Raw genomic sequence first — 21,720 nt, forward strand, 5'->3', positions numbered from 1 at the left:
GTTTAACTGTGTTTGGTACGAAGAAACAAAAATAAGATTATGTGAGTTGAAAAATGCCATTTATTTACATTATAAATGACCCATAACATATTTTGCACTATGTAATGTTATTGTTTTTTCTAGTCCCATTAATGTACTAGTCCAAGTATTTTTTTTACTTTTTTACTTAAACATATACATTTACATGTTGTACATAACTTATTTAGCAGATGCAGAATATGTTCATGCAATCTTGTATTTATTTTAGTAGGACTGTTAGCCTAGTTGCATGCTTTTTGATTGAGCATACTGTGTATTTCATGCAACAGGCTATTGTATGTATTTTATTTGTTTATTGTCATTTATATTCAATAAATGACCTATTTTATCTTTATGGAGGAGTTGTTCTATTTCTAATTGTGAGTGGTAGGCAGACAGACATAAATGATTATATGAAAAAACACTAAATGCCATACATATAAACATATAATGCAGTATATGAGCTGATTATGATAATAAGCCACCGCAAATTCCAAAATAATTAACCGCTGTTGTGGATAACTTAAAGCCAGTATATTCACAATGCAATCCCCGCAATCAGGGTAGACATCATTGTTTTGAATTATATACTTCCACCAACAAAGTTAGTTCTGTTCCACAATATTAAAAGGTTTAATTCCGAATCGAAAAACAACAAAGATCCAACATACCGAGGAAAATAACCATCAAAAATTAGAATTCGTACTTTTCTATCCAAATTGAATAGACAATTAATATTACAGCAGAATTTTTGTTTGCGCGTTCACTGACAAAGCTCTGTGAGGGAATGGTGAAAGTCGTGAGAACCCGCACGCATATCTTAGCATCCGACGGCCGAGCCTATAAATCATATCAATTTACAACGAGATCTTCGAGAATAACTTGAATATCACGGATAAGAAATTTTGGGATCAAGAAACTTAATTGCTAACATGGGTCTGCCGTATCAAACGTTTTACATAAATTAATTTAAGGATGTAAATTAAATATTACTTTGTTGTAAATATCCTTTTTCACAAGGTATTCTGATATGCTTTATTTGCTGAGAAAGTAATTATGACCAATAAATTTACGAAATGATGGCTTTAAATTTTTTTTTGGAAATGCCTTTCATGTCTGCCTAGCGTTAAACATTTACTCTCCTAGCTCAGATTAAATTCTTGAAATCGAATAATATGTAGTTTCTAATGGTAAACTCTTAATTTGCTCTTATTAAGGCCCATTGTTTGACTTGCACAATCAATTGTCTTGTAGACATTGCTGGAAACCTGATCCCCTTTTCCCCATACTTAACTATATATAAATACAAGGAAAATTTTAAATCTAAATTAGTTCATGCTTAAATACACCCCTACTAATGTGTTCGGAACCTTTTGTTTTTCGGTGTTCTGCAAATTATAAAACCCGATGACTTCAGAGTAGTTCTGGCAGTGGCACTATATTTAGGTGATAGTAGAATTACATTAATAAAGAACATTGTCGATAAAAACATTGAAGTACTTGTGTTCAGAGTAAGGGTGATTTTTTCACAGAGTAATTTTGTTAAAGAATAATCACAAAATTGAAATATTCCGGACTTCCACTTTTATTGAAGAAGCAGTTTTCTATGATATCTAAAGGCCTAGTTTTCAAACAACCATGAAGACTGTTTGGATAAAATGTGTGGGTATATTTTTATTTTAATGTGTACGTTTTGATTTTGCTGGCTTTCAGATAAATTTGGCTGTTTTCAAATTTTTTAAAGTTTTTAATTGAGTTTCTGAGAATCCACAGCTGATTCGAATCAGAAGTTAGACTAGTATACTGTTGTGCAGTATGTCCGAAAATTCGTATTTAGGGCTGTTGAAGTATAGCAGTGTGCCCCTCTTAAAACTGATAATGTTTTTGCGTATCAAATTAACTGAGAGGGGAAAAAATCCATTTGCAAGTGATAATTGTATATTGCTAAATTTAGCATTAGCGGAGTTGATGATAAAAAACTGAAGTCATTACAATTATCGCAAAGTTTAATTGTTCACAAACTAGATATTTCATAAGTTTTACAGTTGTCTTTCCTGAAGTGTCCAAAGCTTAAAACATAATTCCATTCATAATATACCTGCTTATTTAAAACGTATCGACTGATCCCACCTTTCCCCCATGTGTACTTCTGTTCACTGATAGCTTAAATTGAATACATTTACATCGGATATAATGTATTCAGAAGTGTCAATTTAGGGAAGAAGTGATGGAGTACGTAGAATTTAGAATAAAAGTTCAAATCATAAACCCGGTATTACATTCCTACATCCAAAGTAAGTTCACCATCGTCCTTTACACTCAATCTAATTAAAATTAGATGTTCCTAATTTTAATTAGATTGGTTTGAGAAGCGATAGCGGATTCGGAACATCTAATTTTAATTAGATTGTCTTTACACTTTGTGGCGTGTAGGGCAGCAACTTCTATCCTGGGGAAACCTCGTCAATAATCTCCAGGTCTGGTGCATGACTTTCATCTCGGTTGTAACTGTCCCTAGCCATGATGTTCCAGGTTACCCCCTCTTTCTTTTGTCCTCTTTGGTTCAATGCTGTGCTGTTCTTGTTGTTGGCTGGGGTCTTTTCGGCGAACATGTCACATCTATCTCCTTGCCTTTTAGTAATTATGGTACCCAAGTCCTCTCGATTGCAACTGCTCAGCAGGTCTTCATTTGTAACTTTCTTTGGCCAGAAAATTTTGAGTACTCAACGGAAGTATGTGGTTTGGAAGGATCGAGAGTGTTTGCTAAGATCTGCCTTTGTTACTGATATTCTTCGGCATCCATATTGGAGAGTTGATACAACACAACTCTATTAAAGCATTACACTGATGCTGTATTGTACAAACCTCCAGATTTTATTCACCTCTCTAAATACTCTCCTGCCCTTTCCCAATCTGCTGTGGATGTCCACTTTTGTGCAATCCTCTAGTTTAAAACTAGGTAAATAAAGTTGTCTTTCTGGCATAGCTACTCACCATTGACTTTAACAGGAGCAAACAATTCCACATAAATTTTATTGTCTTCGTCTTTATCGTACTGATTGGTAGCCCTGCATGCTGTACGGATGTTTGAAGTCTGTTGGTCTTCTCTGGGAATTGCTGGTAGGCCTGAGACATTAGCGCAAGGTTATCCGCAAGTTGAGAACCGGTTCCAGTGGATTCCCCTTTGAGAGTATTTTGTATGAACCAGACATTACGCATCCAATCGATGACCAGGTCCGGTAATACTGCAGACATTACGCATCCTCGTCTGACTCCATTTTTAACATCGAAGAAGATGTCATTGTGTACTATTGAGCATCTGAAGTTGTTATAAAAGTTCTTGATCAGGTGGAACAGTTTAGATGGAATACCGTAATGACGTAGGGTGCTCCAAAGGCCATATCGGTGTCTGCTCTCGAAAGCTTTTTCAAAGTCTACGAAGTTTACATTCTGTACAGTTGCCTCTGCCACTCTGTGCACTGCTCTATGGTGCTGCACAGTGCAAAGATCTTGTCAGTACACCCTCGATTTTTCCTATATCCTGCTTGCTTTTCCTCAATACAGCGTCAACAATTTTTAACATTCTTTTGATGATTATCTTGACCAGAATCTTAATTGACACAGACAATAGAGTGACACCCACCACCCCCAGTTGTTACAATTGTTAGGGCTCCTTTCTTTTGGGATCTTGATAATCATCACATTACATCAGTGATCAGTCATCAGATATTTTCTCTCCATCACACACAGCTGTAAGCAGTGATTGGAGGATGGTGGCTGCTATTCCAGGATCTGCTTTAAGTAGCTATGCATTAAGATTGTCTCGCCGTGGTGACTTCCCGTTCTTAAGGGTATGCATTATCTCATCAGTCTCGGGATCTTCTATGGCTTCTGAATAAACACCTGTTTCAATAAAGTAGTTCATGAAAGTGTTTAGCAAATGTCCCTTCTTATTCTTTTTCTGTTGTCAGCAGTGTTCCGCGTTAGTCCCTGCTACGAATTCCTGTGTTTCCTCTAAATTTACCAATTTGTTCTCTCTTCTTTGCCCTCCGTGTGCTGCCGCTGCCTCTGCCTCAGTTGTATATACAGCCCCTCTTGCCTCTCATGCAGTTGTGGATACTTGATCTGCAGTATCTTTTTTCTTGACTTCCTTTCTCTCCTCTATAGCAATCAGAGTTACATGTTCGATACAGTCTTTGTTGGTGTTTTTCTTGTCAACAAAGTCTCTTTTCTGCTTTCAGTATACAATTTGACCACTTGCTTCCATGTGTTTTCCACAATGGTCTCCTCTTCGTCCAATATTATATTGCTAGATTTGGTATACGTTTCTACTCTTAAATCGCTGATGAAGGCAGCTTTCACAGTGTTGTCCCTCAGTCTGTGTCAGTCTCTGAATGTCAAAACGTGCTTGAGTGTTAGGCCTTTCTCAGTTTTTTTTCAGTTTGATCTTGTTGAGTGCTGAAATCAGGTGATGGTCACTGCCTACGTCTGAAGTCTCCACATGCAATCGGATTTTCTCTGTCTCTGACTTTGAAAGTTGTCTTTGTCTTCATCGCTACTGTCAGTTGATACATAGCATTGTAGTAATGTTTTGTGTTGTGTTTGTCCTTCAAACTTTTGCTAATCAATCTTTTATTTATTGGCTTACATTCCAACAGGCACCGCTCTAAACCTTTCCAGAGAATGATGGCTACTTCCTAATGTAGCTTGTCATCTATTCCAGAGAAGAGGACAGTTTTTTTCTGGTGGTGGTTTTCATCTTTCTACACCCATTCCATCTGCTTTCACTCACTCCTAAGACACAGGGATTAAATTGTCGCATCTCAGATGTTACCTGTGCCAGCTTGCCTGTGAAGTGAGTTCACAAAGTACAATTTACCTGCATACATATGTATAATGTATGGATCCATCCATCCATTTTTGTGTTTGTGTGTCCTTAAATGCGGAGCAAAATCAATTTTAGTTTAATTTTTTTGAAAAGAAAAGAAAACCTTTCTCACTGAGTATATAAAAATAGAAGTAACTGTTGAATACTTTCGATGATTGAGGTCTCAAATTTGGTAATACCACCAACCACCAATAAAAACCTTTCTTCTTGAATTTAATCAATTGTTCTCGTTTGATTACGAAAATTGTTAAATCTTTACAGTACAGTTTAATAAATATGTGCACCTTTTGCAAACTTTTTTTGCATCTAAAATCACAAAAGAGAGGCCTTGAACAAGTTTTTAATCATTTCTGTTATTACATCCCCCGCTTGAAAAGCGGGAGGGTATATAGTAATCGGTATGTCTGTCCGATTGTCTGTACGTCTGTTCGTCTGTCTGTTAAGCTTTGGGGTACCCATCTCTTCTCTTTTCATACCACTGAATGAAATTTGATGAAGTCCAATATTTGATGAAGTTCAACATTTTATTTTTGCTATAAACGTCTCAGAAATTTTATATTTATCGAGAAAGTGTTCATTGTATGTTAGGGTTTCAACGTAAGATATTCCAGTTTCCATCGAGCTACATCTTATAATAAATCCAGTTGCAACTTCTCGGGCCTTTCCGACTAGCGGAAAAACGACCTCGAATGTATAAGATAGAGGCCATGACAACCCTCCTTTTCATGGTCTTTGAAATAAATGCATGGAGTCTTTTTATCTGTGGAATATGGAGTTTAACTTCATTCAATGTAGTGATGTTACCCCGAATATACTATAGAAGTAACTTCTAACTCTGTCTATCCTATATTTGAATAAACAGGAAATGTATAAATATTTGACATCCTGTGATGTTAATTCATTCGATGTGTTTTTCCGACCTCTGACGGAAAGCTTAACACCCGAGATGATGCGATTGATGACACATCTTAAGGATACCTACAACAAACAAATTTTCTTATCTTCCGCATCAGAATGTTACACTACATTTTTCCAGAATTTGCATTGTTTGGTTCTAATTTTATAAAACAGGAAATTGTAGTTATTGTAAGCATGTACCATGTGCACAGAACGAAGTCCGGGAAATTTACTAGCAAGTCCAAGCATTGAGCTCACTAAATGATACACCCCCCCTCTCCGCCTCCGATATGAATATAATGGCAGTGTCTATATTTTGCTATAGGAAACCCAAAATATGTGTCGGATCAACAGTGAAATAGGAGTGCAGAATGACAATATGTAATAAAGATTCAATGAAAGTCTCATCAAATGCTATTCATTGGTATAGGAGGAGTTGGGGATAAGAGATCGGTACTCAAAAGCGTAACAGACAGACGGACAGACAAACCCAAATAAATATCCCCCACTTTCAGTGAAAGCAAGCTACTGATATATCATGCAGGGTTCACCATCGACAGAAATTTTATTGTGTCACAATTTTTTTATTTAGCAATAATGTCCTGACCGGTATTTTTCGCAGTCAATCTCGTAATCAATCCACTATCCATTTCATTACAAAGTATACATACATACACATTTTTGAATCACCTATTAAAAGCACAACAAATAGTATGATCTTCCTTATTAATAAGAATATATGGATGGATATTGATATATTTCAATGTCTTCATATACAGTTAAAGTATGTCATTGAGGGAGTTAGCATTTCAGTAAAACTCGTTTAGTACGAACACGTACACGAATTCACGCTTATAGCGAAGTTTTTCTGGGTCCCCGGCAAAATTCTTCACAAAACTTTGTAAAATTTCACTGTTATAACCAACTCTGATATAACGAATTTACGGATCTAGCGAACTGATTTTGAGTCCCATTGAGGTTAAATATAATGAAATTTACATCTTTCATAACGAACCTTTAAAGATTATAAAAAAAATGATAAATTGAACTTACTTTATTTCCTTTTAGCATTTGTTTATAAAATCCCATTCATAAGAAAACCTTAGTTATCGAAGATATGTCTTGTAATATTTGCTTCACTAACATAGTAGGTACATGTAGTAATACTGTAGAAAAACATGCATAGTGTGAATTCGCTATAATAGTTATACGAATTCGTTAAACGGATATAACGAATTACGGATATAGCGAATTAAATTCACAGGCCCCCAGGACTTCGCTATAACCGAGTTTTATTGTATTCCAATTCCCCAAAGCCAGGACTATATTTTCCGACGCAAAGCCAAGGGAAATAGTCCTGGACGAGGGGTACAGGAATCTTGCCAACTACCGCAGTGATATACTTTTTTGTCCCCCGCTTTCACTGAAAGTGGGGGATATTAATTTGGGTCTGTAGGTCCCTCCGTCTTTCTGTCTGTCTGTAACGCTTTCGTTTCCACACAAGATATCTCCAGAACCCTTTGAGCTTTACTTTGTTTTAATAAATGATAGTATACGGCATGTAAATATAAAAAGTTATGACGTCTGGCTTACACTTAATAAATCTTTACATCCGTATTGGCATATTCTGTTTGCTTCAGTATACATGTATACATTCAATAATTCTACAAATTCAGTCAGGGGGATCCGACCCCCCCCCCCCGAACTGCGCATGGTTTACTTTTTTCCTTAAGCTCTAAATTAGCTTGTTTACAGATTTACTTTTAAATGGATGGATAAAGTTCAAACCGGTCATACTCTATCATGCTTTAATTTTACAAGTAAGTCTACATAAATGTATCGAAAATTCGTTGGTAGCAGTTGTAAATACTTTAATTACATAACGATGTGCTACAAGATTCAAGTTAAAGCAATTAAATCTAAACAAAATTAATTTTTTATCCGTAGCATGTTACATATTGAAATTAAATTTTAACCTACCTATTGCAACGAGAGCAAGCGAAAGAGCCAGGTAAAATTTCATCTGTCAAAAAAACCCCAATAAATACATTAAAAATAAGAAATAGAAACAAAATTTGTTTTGTAATAATAAATAAATATTAACAATTTTAATCCCTTAAAAAGAATACTGAAAACAAAACATGCAACAATTCAATTTTTTACCAACAATTTTAATTGTTACTAGAGCTGTGAGAATGAGCTCACCAAATGATACCCCCCACCTCCCATATGATTATAAAGACAAAGTCCCTGTTTTGCTCTTGGAGACCCAAAATAAGTGTCATACCGAAATTTAAAAAAAGAGATCACAATGGCATCATGTAAATACAGAATATCACACTGCTGTTTTGATCTCGGCCCTGGTATCAGCCCGAGCGGTTGATACCATCCGAGGGCTGATACCAGGGACGAGATCAAAACAGTGGTGTGATGTTGTTTATATCATATATCTAAAACCAAAGAAAAGAACAAATATTTTGATATTTTTTTATCATCACGTTTATCATAACAATATATTAGAGTTATCTTTCTTTATTTCGACGTTCTTGGAGATGTTGCTTGATGGTGAATAATCAAATAGAGATAGATTTGCCTGGTCTGGTCATTAAAAAGAATAGTCCTGGTGTTTTGAAACATTTCATTTCGAAGCACATTAGATAACAATGATTTAAAAGGTATTAAACCACAGGGGCTTGTCACGAAATATTTATTTTCTTTTAATAAAGTTACCCCTACTATAAAAATACACAAGGGAGGAATCTAAAAATAGGAAATTCGCTACCACAAATTTTGACAGGACTTTCTATCTTGTTTCTGGGCGACTTTTGTTGCGAACCAAGTAGGAGTGAGTGGAGTATAGATTCAATTTTAATATTCTTCAGTCAAATTCTAATCAACGCGTACCGTTAGTCATATAACTAACCTCTTTTCTCGATATTTGGATCTGGCGACAATTCTTTCCATACGAATTTCCGGCGTAAATTGAATGCAGGGCTCTGATTGGTTGCTTTCTGTAAATAACTCGTACACAAAGTAGCTCTTTAATTTAGTGCACCAAAACGGAGGGAAAATCAAACTGTCTTGATGGCATTGAACAATACAGGTGTGGTTTCATTGTACGTATTTTACTATATTTGGTTATGTTTATCTATATAAACTTGTTAAATATCCTTCACTAAGCATGTCAATCCTTGCAGTTTATATTTTGTGTACGAGTTATCTACAGAAAGCAACCAATCAGAGCGCTGCTTTCAATAGACGCATATGGAAAGAACTGTCGCCAGATCCAAATATCGAGAAAAGAGGTTAGTTATATGACTAACGGTACGCGTTGATTAGAATTTGACTGAAGAATATTAAAATTGAATCTATACTCCACTCACTCCTACTTGGTCCGCAACGAAAGTCGCCCAGAAACAAGATAGAAAGTCCTGTCAAAATTTGTGGTAGCGAATTTCCTATTTTTAGATTCCTCCCTTGTGTATTTTTTATAGTAGGGGTAACTTTATTAAAAGAAGATAAATATTTCGTAACAAGCCCCTGTGGTTACAACTTCGTCAACGAATCGTTAAAATTTGTTAACCTGAGATTTACAGTAAATATTTGTTTTGTTTACAATATATATCTAATTAAAAATGGCACATTAAATGAAAACTTGGTATTGTCTTACTGTCAAAGCAAATAACCGTCCATTGTTTCAAAACATGACTTGTTGCTGTCCTAGAAGTAAACAAGAGTTACCTCTCTTACGTCACAAATGCTATCATTTGGCGCACTTTTTAAAAACAATTTTCTCAAAATTCTATTATAAATAAATAACTTTTAAAAACTCTGGTTAAATTTTTGAATATATAATGTTTCTCTTTAATACTTAAATATGAATTTTACTCTTAATTCACACAAATTAAACAGAAATAATAATTTGAAATTTGAGGGCGAGACAGCCCATTGACGACGGGCCGAGACAGAGATATCTCAGCCCTGAGGGCGAGACAGCCCTACCTCCGAGGCGCTGTCTCGCCAAGTCCAAAACGCCTGTATCAGGGCTGATACACTACTAGGTATATGATATATGGGTATTCCAAATCGTAACGGACAGAAGGACGTACAGACAGACGGATGTACTGACGGAGGGACGGACATACCGATTACTATATACCTTCCCGCTTTTCAAGCGGGTGGTATAAAAATGAAATGCATCAGTATAATATCCAGGAACAGTAATTTTCAGAATAAACGATCAAAAAACCTTGATCTTACCCTTTCTACCACAATTCTTGTATCGTATTATGATGTCTTATTCAAAGGTGCTGTGGACAGGACCCCCCCCCCCCCCGAATACTAGTATACACCCCTGGGTCCTAAGATTTATTATTCAACTTCTTTCATAGATTTATCTTCTAGTACATTGTACACATTTACATTATGAAAAATCCTAAAAATAACGTAGAATTAAAGTTTTGTTACGGTTCTTTTATCAAAAATCAAACCCACGGTTTTTATAATTCAATGGGTATGATTTTTTTTATAAAATCTGAATTTTACGTTTTCTTTCATTTCAATTTTTGATATTGATACAATCACAGGAGTTCGCGTACCTAGCAATTATACCGAAATTTTCATTAAATAAAAAAATACGTAATACGTAAAATAATAGGTATTACGTATCTTTTTTATTTACCGAAAATTTCGGCAAAATTGATTGGTACGCGAACTCCTGTGATACAATGTAAATGTGTACTAGAAGATAAAGAGCTCGGTTCACTTTATGCATAAAACGGCTCTGTCGTCATACCTATTTATTGACGAACACTTTATGTTCCATTTTAAACATCAAATTAAGTAAAGTAGAGACTTAAGTTGGTACTTTCATTTCCTATTAAAACTTTTTTTTTCTTAAACTCCACGCCTCTGAATATCCGAACTCAGGCTTTATGGAACTGCAAAGTTCTTGAATTTTAATGTATACAGTCAGGTATATTTGAGTACTTTCAGAGAAGAAAAATGATTTGAGCGCACCCTTTGATAAAAAAAAAAATAATAACATGTTTTGTTATCCTCCGGAACAATTCTATCAATTACTAGTTGCTTATTCTAGATCAGAGGTTGCGCGCTATATTAAAAAATTGAAGAAAAGAAGCTTTGAAAATTGGCTGATTTTGCGGAGTGAGACTTTTTTTAAGAATATGAGGAAATTGACGCATTTTGTGACGCCATCATGCATTGACTAGCAAAGAAAATTACAATCACCAAATGTTTAAATGATATTTAATGCATTGTTTACTAAAATCAAGCAGTTTCTAGTGTTTTTTTTTTAAATTCACAGGACCAAAAAAAGGTAATAATTTAAGTGAACCTCTTTCCTTATGAAAAAAAGATGAATAAAAGTATCTTGGGATCCAGCGTGTGTATTCGGGTGGTGGGAAGGGGGTATTCCTGTCCACAAGCACATGTGGTCTTAAGGACACTGGCAACGTTTCTGGCTTTCCTATAGAATTTTTCAAGCCAGCCTTCCTTTATAGATTTTCTCAAATCAATGTTTTTACAATTTTCAATGCATTTCCTATGTAAAATGTTGATAAAATGGGTCTGTATTATTTTTAACCATACTTTTTCTTCAAATCCCATTTATTTCATAAGGTTTATACATAAAATACATGAAACCTTATTTCCGATGACATGCATATACTTTGGCTTAAAATGCAAATATTGAATCTAAACACAGAATTCCAGCACTGTTCTTTAATTTTGAGTTACTTCCCTTAACATAAGAGTAATGGCACAAAAATGTAATTAATTTGCCAAATTTTTAATTGTTAACTAAAAGTGAAGATGGGTGAAGATGGGTTGGACCGGTCATTTATGAAAATTGCTATCATACATGCATATTAATAGCAATAAACTTACCATTGGAAAATAACGAGGGGTCAACCATCACCCCCTCCCGCGACCTGCTAGCATACTACGCGCTATTACGAGACAATGAAACTACTGACTTGTACTAATTTTTGAATTAACCAGTTGGGATTAAATACAATATTGAGAACAGTTGTCATTCAAATATTTAAACTTTTAAGAGTTCCAATAATCAGTAATAAAATATTGGTTTTAAACTAGTGATTTCTCTGTGTGAATACATTTGTTTCGTGTCCTATGAAATTCATTTTATTTTCAATCAGCTTTTTATAAAAAAAAAATGACACATAATTTTTTTTTTTTATTTTTTCTCAAAAAATATATTATCTTTTAAAATATTTATTTTCAAGTGATACTCTCTATCTGTTAATGAACGATTTATTTGAAAAATGTAAACGTTTTATTTTTATACCTCACATAGTTTTGGAGCTATTGTAGAAATAAAATTTTGGACATGTTGACCTTTGGTCTTTAGTAAAACCTTAAATGGAATGGAGAAAGGGATTCTTGCCTGTTCACCGCTATTTCTCATTACAGAACACCAGAGGCTATTCAGTAACTGTACTAAAAAATTGTACAGCTGATATTTAATTAAAAAAGACACAACTTTAAGAAAACATATCGCCATTTTATTATTAATCGTCACAAATGGTCAAAATTTTTCTTCCAATGAAGGTTAAAAAATGCAAATATTTAAAAAAAAACGATAATCTCTTTATATAAGAAAAAAATCTCCCGTTATAAACCGGAAGTCAATAAAATATTCTAAATTTTGAAATAATCAGCGTAAATGATTCCGGCCACGACATCAGCAATGTCGTCGGTGCTCCCCAGGTTTATTTCTTTACCGCCTCCACTGACGACACTGGCTGTGTTATTCACTGTATACTTGACACTGGTCAATGGAGCAGTCAACACAAGAGGAACGTAAGACTTGACAGTGGTTTTGGCGGTATCGGCATCGATCTACAAATACAAGCAATAAAGCATCATTATTAAACATTGTCAGTTTGGTTAAACTTTTAATATCTTTATAATTTAATGGTTTTGACGTCCAAACAGGAAATTTAAAAAAATTAACTTTTAAAATTACAAAAGATTTGCATGCGTACATGTATTTTTTTTTCTTGGGGGGTTGGGGGGTTGGGTGTGGCCGAGTAAGTTGGTGGGGTAATGGGCTGGGTTGTTGTACAAAATGTATCTTCTGTTTGAAAATACAAATCTTAACGTAAGTATTTAACATTGTTTTGTTTTTTCCTGGTATCAAAAAGACCCATGCATTCAAGTCTTCCGTGAAAAGTTAAATTTTAACACAGCACTTCTGAACGATAGAAAATCATGTTCCCCTAAAGGAATATTTCTTTTTCAAACCAGAAAAAAATTGACGCCTTGAGTATACGTGATTTTACAGTTTATTCTCTCAAATAATATATTTTGAATTTTGTTACATTTAACATATTTTTAAGCCTTAAAGAGGCTTACCAGCCATGTCTATTGTTTCAAAAATACGATCCCGGTCTCACGGTTGAGACTGTATAAACCGAAGTCCCTTTTTGCAGTCAGTGCTGGCACGAAAAAGATCCCTCCCTGCTCAATGGCGCTGAGTGCCGAGTATAGGTCAAAATTTGTAGTGGCGTCTCCATATGAGTGAAAATTCTCTCGAGAGGGACGTTAAATCAATCAATCAATCAATCAAACCTATGATCAAACCATACCTCATTAACAAGCGTCGATTCTATAGATTTCATCATAGTGGACATTCTATCCAACAGCGTCGTCAGGACAAATATCTCTCCCATAGTCTCCGCTCCACAAACTATAACAATGAATTTTTTAAATGTTCATTTGAAAATTTCTGTTCAAAAACAGAGAAAAGGTTGTGATATTATTCGACTATAAGAATCGGACTTTATAAACTTAATTTAAAGAATACAATTTGCAAGATTATTTTCGATCTTATGTACTAGCAGGTGAATTAGCTCCATTCGTAAGCTCGACCAGTCAAAGAACTCTGCTTAGGAATGTATTCTTAAAGGGACATGATCACAATTTCAGCTAAAATTTTTCAAATTTATTTTTCCATTTTTACAATTATTTAACTAAGGTCTTTCTAATGATCATCAAAAATTTTAATTCCAGTTGTCGAGATACAAGGCAGATTTAAAGTTCCCAAACTTTGTTATGTAAACAGGATTCGTGCCATGTTTTTGTTTACATAGGTTAATATACTAATAAATGTTCGTTCAAAGCAGATTATTTCAAAATCGTAGTTAATTCTAAATACGAAAAATGTAAACATTTGTGTATTTTTCGTGTATTTACCAGTTTCCAACATTTTGCCTTCGGCTGTGTTGGCAATTTGAGTACAGGTATCGCAGGTTACCGCCCTCTTTCTTCTCAGGTTCACTCCGGGTATTTTGTTGAGTGTATCCTTTCCCCAATCTGTTCACATGCAAAATATAACACATCTGTAATTCATTGTCAAGAGATAAGCATTGAAAAATAAAGAAAAACAACATATTATTACTTTTAGTTGATAAATTACATGAATGCTGAAATGTTTCATTAAACAAGTTCCTGAATCTTTGTTATGAAAAATACGAGTATGTTGTAACTGTCATGTTGTAAATTTTGAATTTACTGAGTAGCAGTAAATACAAAAAATTACAGTCATGTTGTAAATTTTGTATTTACTGTAACCTGGTATATTCAAAATTGACAACATGACACAACCATGTATTTAAGAGAAAGAGATAGAACTTACTTTTAGCGGCATTGAACCACTCTTTTGCTTTTGAGGCAATTGTAGCTGAAACATAAATTAATCATCACATTACTAACTTATACTAAAATTTAGTAAATGCATTGCACTTGTAAGATCTGAATGTGCAAAAGATATTGATCAATCTAAAGGTTTAAAATTTTGAACCAGATTGAAGATAGTGTAGCTACAAAATATATAACAAATTTATTCAAAATTGAAAAAAAAAATTATCAACTCAAGATCAATCAAGAAGAAAGCTAATTTATTCTGATAAGATTAAATAGAATTCCAGGGTATTTTTTAGATATAATATAGAGGGACCAATTAAAAAATTAAAATTTGCAATTCTTTCTGTGTTTCAAGGCTGTTTTTTTATTTTAAGTAATATTTTTGCATACTTTAAGATAATTCTGTAGAATTTGTTACTATAAAGTGAGTGTAAAAAAAACAGCAAAATTCAATACTATGCGAAATTTGCATGCTTCTAGTTGATATTTAATATAAAGAATGAACTCTTCTAAACAAATTTTAAGAAGTTTCTTTTGAAAACAAAACAAAACAAAAAATATACGTTTTCTAATTATTCATATCATATTGCATTATAAAACTAACTGAATAAAGTTAAAATTTGATACAGGATTGTAAACATGTGTCAATTAAAAAAGAGATTAATCAAAGAATATTAATGTATTCAAAATAATTTACAGCGATAAGTTTTATAACATTTAGTTAGTATTATTTACTTACATCCAATATTTTTGGCAAGATTTTCTGTGAATTCTGTGGGAAAAAAATTCCATACTTTAATAATGCAGAATTAAATATCTTTCCATTCAAAATAAACAAATATTGCGACACTTTTTTAATTAACTAATTTTTGTTCTATGAAAAAAAAACAACTCTTTAAAATGGAAAATTTTAAAATAAAATAGAAAACATCTTCGATTTTAGTAATAAATATCTCGTTAGACATGTATTTTTTAGATAAATAAACTTATTTCTCGCTAATGACAAAATAAAAAACAAATATCAAGTGAATGGTGGAAAAAAAGTATCCAGGCCCCAACACCATAAACTGAGAACAGACTTAATTAAGTCAAAATTTAAAATTTTAATATCCTGGGTATCACTAAACATACTTGCTTTAAAAATGCAATTTTGTTTATCATTTTTATTCAAAATTACATGTAGGGTGAAAATTCCATTTCATTATCGAAATTATTGCAAAAGTTATAATTTATTGTTTTAAAATTTTGGCACAAGTCTGTTCTCAGTTTCTGGTCTTGAGGCCTTATTACATTACGTCATACGTACTTGCAGCGTCTATTGCCCATTGCTGTTTATTTGCCCAGTTTTTAATTGCTGGAACATAGAAATTCAAACTTGATATTTTTAATGGTCACAAGAAAGAGAATCTTATTAATCTCATAACAAATAAAAGGGATGGAAATACACTTTTAAGAGGGCTTGGGGATTGTGGCCATTTTCAGACCATTTTGATCTCCTTTAGAAATAGAGATTCATAGAAAGATATACAAAAGTAAATTTTAAAACTACAATGTATGAAATTTTTATTTCCCAAATGATAGTTGCCAGCTTTCAAATATATCTAAAATTTTAAGTGATATCTGATGGTTAACCCCCAACCTCCTTAACTTAAAGATATCCTTTCTTAATCTTAGTTTTATATTAATAATGTATATGCCTTGAATACAATATAATAATGATTTTTTTAAACTTACAAGTGCCGAGCTTCTTTGCCTCTGCATCAACGGTTGCTAAAACATTCAAGGTAGCATATTGTTACATCTACTTTTTCATCAGAGAGAAAGAGAGAGAGAGAGATGCATTATGTACAAAGTTTTGTTTTGTTTTTATATCAGAGAGAGAGAGCATTATAAACCTCTTTTCAGATTATACATATCAAGGTTTAAACTTTACAGAAATTAAATAAATTCAACATACCTTTGAATTTATTAAACTCAGTTTCGATTGCTGGACCTGCTTTTTTGATGTCAGCTTAAAAAACAAAAATCATATTTATGTTAAGCGATGAATTAATGCTTTGTGTCAAGGAATCCAAAGGATTGTATTTCAACTCATTTTCATAATACCGGTATATTGAAGTAGTTAATTATTATGTTATCATTTTGCATAATAAAACTTTGATGAAAAAAGTCAGGTAAGAATTCTTGTTACCTCCAATTTTGCTGAATGTGTTATCAATATCTTGAACTAGATGAATGAAGAATGAAAAATATCCGGTTAGACATGAAATGTAAGAAAAGTAATACAATAAAAATTATCATAGTATTTGTATTTCTTGATTCTCATTTTAAAATACTGCATTTACACATCACATATGTCCTTAAGAATGTCCTTAAGTATCTTTTACGTAATTCTTATTATTATAATTATATTATAGATATTATATAAATATATAAATATTGCATAAATTTGAGTGTAACATTGAAAAATTTCAAAACAAGAAAACCACTGTCTACCAAGGTTGACAATGGTCATTGGTGGGTGAAATTTTTCAATGTTACACTCAACGACATGCAATATTTATTATATTATACTGAATGTTTATACAAATACATATTACAGTGAACTTTGTGCGCTTAAATTCTTTGCAGTCATTATTTTTTGGGATATCACCCGTCATCAAGCAATGTTGACTGTTGCTACGACTGTTTCTCGACGAACTAGATTTAACCAATTTACATCAAAGAATAATATATGTAAATGTTTAAAGCTGTTTTCTTAAAAAAAAAAAATTTTAAAAAAAGAAGTAAAGAAAAAAGAAAAAAAAACTTACGCATCTGTTGGAATTTATCACCGCCACCTCCACCACTACTTTGACTGTTAAATAAAAGATAGTTCGTTAAATGTTCATTATTACTGTTACATGTATAAGAGAGGTAACTTTTACCAGGTTAAACATATGTTATAATGATCACATTCCCTGTACAAACTATTCACATTTAAAGGACATTTTTAACAAATATTGGCCAGTAAGGTTTGATGAAATCATTGACACTTGAATTATAAATATCGTCAAATATGTTTTTAAATTATAAGTAGCTTTTAAGGACGTTCGATCCTGAGATTTTGAGCGTATATTGGTCAGGTCCTTTATTTATAAAATTCTGCATCATTTTTAAGTTCTAACATTAAATTTGAATTATACAGTGCAAATTTAACTACATGTATATTCAATGAAAAAACCGCGAGTAAATTCCATTCAAGTAGAACTAAGCTAGGGACTATATTTTGTGGCGGAAGGTTTTTTAGACGAAAATGATCAGTTTTTCCATTTTGAACTATAACAGTACTGTTAATTTTGGATTCCTATTTTTCCATCCTGGTTGCACACAAAACTGCTTTTTGCAGTGAAATGTGTTATGCTGGTTCTGATATATCTATTTAATTATTTCTTATGAATTCTATCAACAAAGTGTGACAAATAGAGTAAATATATTCTGAAAATCCGGGAAAAAATTGAGCCAATCTTAACGTAAAATTGACACTTTTTTAGTTATATCTAAAAATTTACATCATATACGCCCACTTTTGATGTTCTTTTCTAAATATTCCAGAAAAATTTGACCTATTTGCTTAAAATCAGAAAAAGTTTAACACTTTAAAATAATTTTCTTGCTTATTAAATTTTCAATGCCAGAAAAATCACTTTTTATCAGTGCAGAAAGGTCAAATAATTGATTATGCGAAGCAATTTGAAACTTTTTCTTAGTCACAATTTTTAAGTGTCTTTTTATAAACAAACTTAGAGTTCAATTTGTTTCATGCTTTAATTGGATAAAAATATTGGAAGGAAAACGTCAAAAATTTAATTTTTAATCAAGACACAAATTTCAGTGCAAAAAGGTCATATTAAATGTACTGTAGCGCCAAAAGAAGCGTATTGACCCCCATTTTTTGATTTGAATTTTAATTAAGCTATGTATGTAGAAACTAAAAATAACCTTGGCAAAAAAAAGTTTAAGACTTTAGATATCAGGATCGAACGTCGTTAAGCAAAATTTTACAATTAAAGAGGGGAATAATGAATTCATGGTAAATTTAAGGATTTCTTTTTCGATTTTTTCAGATTTATAATTGCATATAAAATAACAGTTCCCCTCTATACTTTCATCTTAGCCAGAAGAAGATTTTCTGTGCCTAAAAATAAACATTGAATGCACTGTCCGAGAAATTAAAAGAATTCAAAATTGCAACTATTTAAAAAAGTATAATATCAATATAAGTATAAAAAACTATTGACTTTTTTCTTCATTAAAAATGTTAAACTCAACTACATGCAATATTTATTTGTTAAAGGAATATATGGCCATCAAACATTAATTGTTGTAAAACATTAATTGTTGTAAAACATTAATTGTTGTAAAACATTAATTGTTGTATTAAACATTAATTGTTGTATTAAACATTAATTGTTGTATTAAACATTATTTGTTGTATTAAACATTATTTGTTGTAACAAACATTAATTGTTGTAGTAAACATTAATTGTTGTAATAAACATTAATTGTTGTATTAAACATAAATTGTTGTAATAAACATAAATTGTTGTATTAAACATTAATTTTTGCATCTTACCAGTTACTTGAGCAGTATTCTATCGCAGCGTTGACAGAATTATTACAGGTTGTGAGCATTTGTAGAGCTTTAGCACTGGTATTCGCATATTCACTATTTATCAAAAGAGCAAGATCATTTCTAGTCTTAAGGTCAACCTCTGAAAAGTAAAGTTGAAATATCATTACCATTTCAAATGTTATTCAAAACAATATTGTTGAATATTTAATTCACAAATAATTTTTCTATCTCTTTTCATCACAGGCTGTAAAATTTTGAGAAAAAAGTCAACATAGATGATATAAGACAATTTACATTTATAGAGGGGGGGAAAAGAAATTAAATACGAGGGTTGATCCAAAAGTTCGTGGAATTTCTTTCTAAAATTTTATCGTGATTTGATGAACGCAAGCAACAGGCATATTTATAATATAGTGTCATAATGCAACAATACAGGTAATTTCATTATTTTCCAATTACCAGTAAGGTCACATGAGCTTTCTGAAAATGGATAGTTGTGAAACCCGGGGGAGACTTCGACGTAACGTCAAGTGAGATATGTCACGTCACGTTATAGTTCTAAGCATCTCCTCCTAATGACCAATTTGAATACTTTATTCTACAAAATGCTGCCCTTTCCTCCATTTTTTTTCTCAAGAAAAGCCTGGGTATCCTCTCGCACCAACTTATCTTCATTTTTTACTCATATTTTAAAATACTACCGATCCTTCCATATGATGTTCCAATTTCATTAGCACTGTCAAGAACAGTGCGGCAGCCGACCACGTCCATTGACGCTTTTGATTTGTCTAGGGGGATATGCACTAAAAACAGAGTCTCCAAAAAGCAACCACTTCCTAAATCAACGTCCATGATAGTTCTATTTTTTTCTTAAATTTCTTATGCACCTGGAAAACCAGTAATCAAATGCATTTTTCCCAAGCCTATGTCAATAATATACGCGTTTAAGATAGAGTGATCCCGGGATTTTCGCTCAACATATGACTTGACCTAATGTTGATTTTGTCTAACAACTTAAAGATGAACAATAAATCATCAATTTATAAACTAAATATCCAGTAAAATCAGTAAATCTCTCATACAAAGGTTTATAAAAGATCAAGCAATCGTAATAATGACATAATTTTCGTTTTATATAGGGCGGTTTAATTCTCATTTTACGTATTAAGAATTAAAGTAATAATAAACGCTTTAATCTCTCCCCCGCATTTCTAAACAACCGTTTCTATGGCAACTGCCATATAGTTGCTATCAAAGATATTAAAAATGTTTTTAAATTTTAAATATTCATCAAGTGTCTATATTTTCATTTGTAATTTTCAACGAATTCAACTTAAAAATGAATAAAATATGAAGAAATTCCACGAACTTTTGGATCAACCCTCGTAATGAAGCAAGAAAAAAATATTTACGTTCAGTTTTCTCTTTTTCTATCAACTCTGCCGTGCAGAATCCACAGGCAATTGCGATTATCAAATACATGTACTTCATATTCAATGTTAAACAAATCTGTCAAGAATAAAATTACCGATATAGTATATCGCTTTCATTTATCAAGAATTAACTATTAACCACATAAAATTTGAAGTGACTTGAAATTCTCAATAACTGAAATTTAAAAACCATCTAAAATGCATTTGTCAAAAAGATTGTAATTTGTTGCATTAGTAAAATTTTGAAGAAAATAAAAAATCTTATCAACGAAAAATTTGAAAGCCATGCTTACCTTTCAAGGTATGGTTAAAATTATGAGTATACAAGGTTACTGCGAGAAATATATATACACAACTGGTACCTCATTATGACTAATTGAGTAATTAGCCCGGCTTGATTTGAATAGATGGGATTGTAAAATTTAAAAACAACTGATACATCTTACGGCTAAAAAGTCGTGATTTTTCTGACAGGTCAATTCTTTAGCATCAACAAACGGCGAAACCTATCGGCAATAAAGAGTAACATATTTATGTTTTGTTTTGTTGTATTAATAAGTTGACTCAGTATACCTGTATAGGTTACTTATTTACTTCAAACGTATTTTTTTGTGTTCAAAATAGGACGTAATCAGTCCGATCGCAAGAGTCGGTGGTGAATTTATTAGACCGCATAAGACATCACGAAAAACTGTCAATCAGCACTTTTGTAATTCTCTTTATTTTGAATATTAATTAGAAAGACAATATTAGTACCGACTGACATAAAATAAGAAAAAACAAATTTAAAAAAAATATAAAATTTAAAAAGAATATAATCAATTTTGTTTAAAAAATCATTGTTGTTCCCCTGCTTTGCAATATTTTAAACATAATACGGCTGGAGGAGAACGTATCGAATTTTTCAAATCGAAAAATCCATGCGAGGAAAACAGTGTAACACATATAAGTTTATATTATATTTTCTTGAAAACTACGTACAATAATATATTTCTCTTGAATCTGGTCAGAATAAATTATCTTTTAGCCATTGAAATATAGTAGAATGTAAAAACAGGAAAAATGGAAATCTTTTCAAATGAATATGTGAAGCATTCTATAACTTAGCACAGTTTATTCAATCAAATGAGATTTCATAGATAAACAAAACTTAAATCTAAATATTTCGAATTCCCTCTTTT

General features: G+C 32.3%; 1 protein-coding gene across 1 annotated transcript; it reads right to left on the reverse strand.

Moving 5' to 3' along the window:
* Positions 1–12,326: 12,326 nt before the first annotated feature.
* Positions 12,327–20,856, reverse strand: LOC134241171 (uncharacterized). The gene is made up of 13 exons (XM_062723249.1): positions 20,833–20,856; positions 20,519–20,615; positions 19,107–19,245; positions 17,305–17,348; positions 16,683–16,718; positions 16,449–16,502; positions 16,226–16,261; positions 15,798–15,845; positions 15,231–15,263; positions 14,484–14,528; positions 14,042–14,161; positions 13,435–13,535; positions 12,327–12,685 (listed from the first exon to the last, which is right to left on the reverse strand). Exons 2-13 carry the CDS (start codon positions 20,595–20,597, stop codon positions 12,485–12,487), a joined length of 936 nt encoding a protein of 311 aa, XP_062579233.1. The 5' UTR covers positions 20,598–20,615; positions 20,833–20,856; the 3' UTR covers positions 12,327–12,484.
* Positions 20,857–21,720: the final 864 nt, after the last annotated feature.

This window comes from Saccostrea cucullata, unplaced genomic scaffold, assembly GCF_032062105.1.
Source record: "Saccostrea cucullata isolate Sc308-1 unplaced genomic scaffold, CSIRO_AGI_Scuc_v1 ctg7484, whole genome shotgun sequence".
NCBI classification, from domain to species: domain Eukaryota; kingdom Metazoa; phylum Mollusca; class Bivalvia; order Ostreida; family Ostreidae; genus Saccostrea; species Saccostrea cuccullata.